General features: G+C 40.3%; 1 protein-coding gene across 1 annotated transcript in view; it reads left to right on the forward strand.

Annotated features, from left to right (window-relative positions):
• LOC125034933 (neural-cadherin-like) overlaps positions 1-7,500 on the forward strand; it is a 122,418-nt gene that overhangs the window by 98,268 nt on the left and 16,650 nt on the right. Inside the window, exons 7-10 of the mRNA XM_047626979.1 lie at positions 3,124-3,141; positions 3,333-3,356; positions 5,151-5,245; positions 5,357-5,476. Coding sequence (XP_047482935.1) covers positions 3,124-3,141; positions 3,333-3,356; positions 5,151-5,245; positions 5,357-5,476 — 257 coding nt within the window. The remainder of the gene's footprint in view (positions 1-3,123; positions 3,142-3,332; positions 3,357-5,150; positions 5,246-5,356; positions 5,477-7,500) is intronic.

Genomic DNA, 7,500 nt, shown 5'->3' on the forward strand with positions numbered 1-7,500 from the left:
TTAGAGTTAGCTACACCGAGACCATTAGACCTGAACGCATTCACTACTTTAAGATATAGACTTTTTCTTAGGAGCATGTCATCAGTCCTCTGCCCTGTATTTCGGCTTCGTTGCTAATATTTTAAGCTTCAAGTCCTTTGGTGTTCTTGTCCATCGTATGTGGGAATCGGGTGTCTGTGAATGCTGGGTTGTGTTGTTTCTGTCTGCTGTAGATAGGGTGGGTGTGGGTTATTGGGAGACACATTTTTGAATGAATATATAGACACATAAACGATGTCAAAGGTACAAAGATACACACATACGTTTGTATGCACACACACGCACAAACACACACACACACACACACACACATTCACAGTGGGAGGGAGGGAGGGAAGGAGAGGGTGAGTGAGAGAGATAGAGAAGAATAGAGGCAGATAAACTTGAAAACAGTAAAAGATAGAAACCACGTCTTCATACCCCGCGCCTTGAAACCGCACATTGCAGGAACAACGAAAGCTATCCTATTGCGAAATCCTCTCACGCCGTTTGCAGTGAGGGCACAACGTTGCCAAGTCTGAATGCGTAGCTAGCCAGAATTCAGTTCCCGCAACGAGGAGTTTATTGGTCATTTGGTGTCGTTATTGTAGTTTGGCAACAGTGCGTGCAGGCGGCTGGTCGGACGAGGTTGGCGTGAGAAAAGGTGTTCCTTGAAAGCAATAATTTATTCTCTCACGCTTCTTACTAAAGCTTCGCGGGAGACGTTCTATAAAAATACGACTTGGTATCATTTTCAAAGCTCGGTTATATGTTTGGGGTTTTATCAGGCTCAGGACCTCTATACACGAACTTTGCGCTAAATGATGATCAAAATCACGAGCATGTTCTCTTTAAAGTGTTCTTAGACGATGGTGAAGAGGGAGAATTGGAATGATAGAGATGAAAGGGGGAAAGAACAAAGCTTGAAGGAGTGAAGTCTTGAGGCTGATAAGGGTCATTTCACCGTGTCTCGCTGAGCTTTGTTTTCACGCATGGGGGAAGTAAATAGCTTGCCACAGTTCGTCCCCCGCTGTTGACTATGTTGTTATTCGTAAACTCATTCTAAAGGCCTTGTTACGAAGTGCTGCCATTGTTAGCTAACTTGGGAAATGTTCAGTATGCTCCGGCGTGTTCATTGTTCTCTGATTTCGTCCTGTTGCAAATGCTAAGTGTGCGAAGAGATGGATCAGATAAATTTGATATATTATATGTCCTGCACTAGATGTATTGCAAAGTAAAGCATATGCACTATTGCTATCATTATTTCGAAATTTATCTACAAGTATACAAGTTAATTCTCTTTTCATCTGATATTCATTCACTCGATTCCTCCTTCCACCTTTGAATATTATCTTCTTCGCATTTGCGTGTTCCAACAAATTTGTGGAAGTATTCGAGTATAAATACAAAAATAAGAAAAAAGAAAAAAAAAAGAAGAAAGAAAGAAAATATCTCCATAAATACACGATGCAAATCGTCATTCTCAAACATAATTTACATCTAGACAACGCTTATTCATTCTTATAATATCAGAACAATCATCTCTCGAGTGCAAAATAACTTTCCTGACTTTCAAAGTATGATCATAAATCACTGAAGACACCACTTTGGTAGTTTACAGGAGTGAGGGCCATCTACTCGCTGCATATAAATCACATTCACACACCAATGTTTATTAAACTCCCTCCCCATCGTGATCTGCTATATGAACCCAATATTTAAAGGGGGAATTCCAGGAAAATTTCTGTGATGGATGGTGAAGCATATTTTCGGTTGAAATGTTAAAGAAATTTGGGAAAAAAATAAGATTAAAGCGACACTTTTATAAAGTGGATAGAGTCATCATTTGGTTAAAAAAAAAAAGAGGTAATTAGTGTATATTTTGTTTCTATATAGTTATAAAAGATTATTAGCAGAAAAAAAAAGATATCTGAACACCGGTAATGAATCAAAGGCGGCATTTGAACAACAAAAGGGGATTCATCAGTGATGTGTACAGTTGTTGGACTTTTATTCTATTTATTATTATTTTCAATATTAGTTTCATTATCATTATTGGTATTTTTTAGATATCATTTGTCTGGAAGGAAACACACTTGCATGTATACACACTCACGCAGAAGGTACATATATGTATATAAATTTGTATAGGAAAACAGATGTGTTTTTATATATATATATATATATATATATATATATATATATATATATATATACATATATATATATATATATATACATACATACCCATATATATATATTTATATATATATATATGTATATATATTCATATATATATATATATATATATATATATATATATGTATATATATTTATATATATATATATATATATATATATATATATATATACGCATATATATTGTATGTGTATGTGTGTTAAATATGTATATACATTGCGTGTGTATGTGTGTGTGTGTGTGTGTGTGTAAATGGATAAACACACACACACACACACACACACACACACACACACACACACACACACACACACACACACACACACACACACACACACACACACACACAAACACACGCACACCCACGAGTATATGTGTGTGTATAAAGACACAAATATAGATACACTACCGCAAACATATCTTTTACTTTGATTATTGCAACATGTGTAGGCGCGAGCGCTGAATATGGCTCGCATTGTCCCGTCACTTCAGTTACTCATAATTAACCGAGAACAGACGGACTGTCCTTGTGAAATGAATAAGCTAAGGCTTCTATGCATCGGCATCTGATACGCAGGTCCCATTGGGGATGATGCAGATACGGTGCAGACAGGATATATTGTTTTCGTTTTCATGTTGACCGGATACAGGTATTAGTTGCATACATGTATATTACACACACGCACACACACACACACACACACACACACACACACACACACACACACACACACACACACACACACACAAAGGAGTGTGTACATATAGTTAGTTAATTCTGCAAATAAACAAAATTTCTGGGTAAATAGAGCGACTGAGCATGAATAGCATTATTTTCACACTAATGAGCAAATATATACCATTTTAAACTATATTCACAGGTGCCTTTATTTTTCCCTCTGCAGCCAGCAATCCGTCATATGGTAAGACTGAAGATTAATGTATTTCCATTGAACTCTATTAATACTGAATTGCATATGTACTAATTAACTCATATTCTGTGCATTTTGATACTCCATTTAAGTGTTATATTAGACATAGATATATTATATATGATTTCTCCAATATTAGATGGCTTAATTTAACGACGTTTTCTTTTTCACGTTTTCTACAGCTCGACTGACTTCTGAAAGTAAAGGTGAGACAAAAAAAAATATATATATATATATTTCTAGTCCATTTTGAGACATTGAATAGATTGTCATATAGTAAAGGATGGTAATCCCAGTAGTAATAAATTAATAAGTATGAGAAATAAGAGGCATTAGGGAATAATGAGAGAGCGAGAGATGAATGAACGGATGGATAGAGAGATGGATGGATAGATAGATAGCTGGATATATATACAGATATAAGGCTAGATAGATAAATACAGAGATAGATAGATAGATAAATAGATAGATATATAAATACAGAGATACAGAGATATTGAGATAAATAGATAGACAGAAAGATAGATAGATAGATAGACAGAGAAACAGAGGAAAGGAAATGGAAGTATATAGCGGGAAGATAGAAGCAAACTCTCTCTCTCTCTCCCCCCCCCCCCCTCTCTCTCTCTCTTAAAGAAAAAAAAAGAAAAAAAAAATCACGCACAAGAAGCTGAGACAAGCGGAAGAAGGCCGTCCAGCGAACTCGGGGCAAAAAGGCGTAAACAAACGAAGGTCCAAACGAGTCCTCCCCCGCCGCCCGCGAGCGAAAATTTACGACACCGGACCAGAAGAAACGGGCGAAAAATTTTCCCCGATGAAATTTTGAAACGCTTTTTTTTTCTTTTTTTTTTTCTTCAGTCTTTTTTTTTTCTTTTTTTTTTCTTATTTTCTTGTGGATGATAAAGTAGAGAGCGCAGGTAATCGCATCCGTTTGTTAGGATTTGGTCGCAACCCCGGGAAGCTATTTGTTTTTGTCACCAAACAAGAAGTGATATTGGCTGTTCCCCCTTTTCGCGCTATACCGAGAGAGAGAGAGAGAAAGAGAGAGAGAGAGAGAGAGAGAGAGAGAGAGAGAGAGAGAGAGAGAGAGAGAGAGAGAGAGAGAGAGAGAGAGGGAGAGGGAGAGGGAGAGGGAGAGGGAGAGGGAGAGAAAGAGGGATAGGAAGAGTGAGAGGGAGAGAGGGAAGGAGAGAGAGATAAGGGTCGAGGGAGAGAGGGAAAGAGGGAGAGAGTGAAGGAGGGAGTAACAGAGAAAGAAAAAGAGAAAGAGGATGAGAGAGAGAGAAAGAGAAAGAAAGATAAAAAGAAAGAAAGAGAGAGAGGGAAGAGGGGTTGAACAGGAAGAGATAGATAGAAAGACAAGAGTTCGACGAACGGGGGGGGGGGGGGGAGAATGGTAGAACGAGGAAAGAGAGGGAGAGAAGAAAGAGAGAGAGAGAGAGAGAGAGAGAGAGAGAGAGAGAGAGAGAGAGAGAGAGAGAGAGAGAGAGAGAGAGAGAGAGAGAGAGAGGAGAGAGAGAGAGTGAAAGAAAGAAGGAGAGAGAGAGAGAGAGAGAATAGGAGAGGGAACAATTTATCTTGGAAGTGTTGAACTTGACGCAAACACTTTAGAATATCTGGAGGAGGTTCAGGGAAGAAAAAGGTTTTATTTTATGATAGTTTTGCGGAGCCGCGTAGAGGGCATTCGATAATCATATAAATTGATTATTTATATTAATCTATGAATTCATGTGCACACACACACACACACACACACACACACACACACACATACACACACACATACACACACACATACACACACATACATACATACATACATACATACATACATACACATACACACATACATACATACATACATACAAAAACACACACACATACATACATATACATACAAACATACAAGCACACACTTGTGTTTTCGTGTGTGTGTGCATGTAAATACAAGTATACGTATTTACCTGATGCTATAAGAACGCACTCTCTTTCGCCCTCAGAGGAGAACCGCCACAAACCCGTGTTCCCGGAGTGCACGGCCTATGACCAGATCCACGTGAAGGAAAACATGACAGCAGGATCTCCGGTTGTCTTGGTGAGTTCCCCGAGGCACGCAGACACGTATACAATAACCACAAAACTTACCGACGCGCAGAAATACATCGTCATCCCTAATCATCATTAATCCCAATGTTTCTTTTCCAAGGTTCTCGCCAAGGACAATGACGTGGGGAAGAACGGCATTGTGTCTTATTCCCTCATCAACGACTTCGGGAGTTTCGCCATCCATTCCTCGAGCCAGCAAGGCCAGGTCACCACGACGCGGGTGAGGGACTTCGCTATTTCATTATATATATATATATATATATATATATATTTTTTTTTTTTTTTTTTTTAATTCATTTAAGTTTTTTTTTTTTTTTTTTTTTTTTTTTTTTTTTTTTTTTTTTTTTTTTTTTTTTTTGATGCGTTTAGGTTTATATATGGAGATACATACACTCATATGCATTCATTCTTATATGTATATATATATATATATGTGTGTGTTTGTGTGTGTGTGTGTGTGTGCGTGTGTGTGTGTGTGTGCGCGTGTGTGTATGTATATATATATATATATATATATATATATATATATATATATATGCACACATATGCGCTCAAACGCACAAATGTTTCAAATCTAATTAAAATCTGCCTGTTATATCTCAATGTTAGCTTTTTCACACATCAATCTAACTGCCAGATTATACACGTCTTTTTTCATGCACATGTTTACTTATCTATTTGTCAGTCTTCACATCTATCTATCTACCTCGTCCAATTTGTGGAAAGGAAGTAACTGGCAAGAGAGAGAGAGAGAGAAGGGGGGGGGGGGGGGGGGGGGGGGGGGGGGGGGGGGGGGGGGGGGGGGGGGGGGGGGGGGGGGGGGGGGGGGGGGGAGGGGGGGAGGGGGGGGGGGGGGGGGGGGGGGGGGGGGGGGGTATTGGGGTAAGTGAGTACTAGTGGTGTTGGGGGGAATGGTGATACTAGGGGGTGTTGTGGGAATGGTAGTACTAGGGGTAGTTGTGGGTAATGGTGAGTACTAGGGGGTAGTTGTTGGTAATGATGAACACTAGTGGTTAGTTGTGGGTAAGGGTGAGTACTAGTGGGTAGTTGTGGGGTAATGGTGAGTACTAGTGGGTAGTTGCGGGTAATGGTGAGTACTAGTGGGTAGTTGCGGGTAATGGTGAGTACTAGTGGATCGTTGTGGGGAATGGTGAGTACTAGTGGGTCGTTGTGGGTAATGGTGAGTACTAGTGGGTAGTTGTGGGTAATGGTGAGTACTAGTGGGTAGTTGTTGGTAATGATGAACACTATGTGGTAGTTGCGGGTAATGGTGAGTACTAGTGGATCGTTGTGGGGAATGGTGAGTACTAGTGGGTCGTTGTGGGTAATGGTGAGTACTAGTGGGTAGTTGTGGGTAATGGTGAGTACTAGTGGGTAGTTGTGGGTAATGGTGAGTACTAGTGGGTAGTTGTGGGTAATGGTGAGTACTAGTGGGTAGTTGTGGGTAATGGTGAGTACTAGTGGGTAGTTGTGGGTAATGGTGAGTACTAGTGGGTAGTTGTGGGTAATGGTGAGCACTAGTGGGTAGTTGTGGGTAATGGTGAGTACTAGTGGGCAGTTGTGGGTAATGGTGGGCAAAAGCTGGATTTTGGGGGGTTTGGATGAGCAGTGATGAGTGGAAGGGCTTGGATGCAGGGTGTTGGGTGAGTGATGACGAGTAAGGGTGAGTAATGAGCAGAGGTGAGTAAATGGTTGCGGTTTAAGAGTGGGCGACGTTCAGTTGACGGATAAGCTTACAAGGTGTTGGGTGAGTAATGATTGGGTTTGTGAATTCTGAGTGGGTGAGTTAGTGAGCAATGTTGTGAGTAGATTGGTGGGTGCGAAGTGTGTTGGATGAGTAATGGTAAATAATGTTTGGGCTTTTGGGGTGTAAGTTTGGAAATTCATCTTTGGTATGAGTAAATTTGAAAGTTGGGGGGTGGGGGGTGGAAACAAACAGACAGACAAACAGGCAGACAGACAGGCAGACAGGCAGACAGGCAGGCACACAGACAAATAGACAGAGAGACAGACAGAAAGACAGACAGACAGGCACACAGACAAACATGCAGACAGACAGACAGATAGGCAGACATACAGGCTGAAATACAGACAGTCAGACAGACAGACAGACAGACAGACAGACAGACAGACAGACAGACATATAGGCAGACAGACAGACATACAGACAGATAGGCAGACAGACAAACAGACAGACAGACAGACAGACAAACAGACAGAAAGGCAAACGACAGACATACAGAC

The sequence above is a fragment of the Penaeus chinensis genome, chromosome 19, assembly GCF_019202785.1.
Source record: "Penaeus chinensis breed Huanghai No. 1 chromosome 19, ASM1920278v2, whole genome shotgun sequence".
Taxonomy (NCBI): Eukaryota; Metazoa; Arthropoda; class Malacostraca; order Decapoda; family Penaeidae; genus Penaeus; species Penaeus chinensis.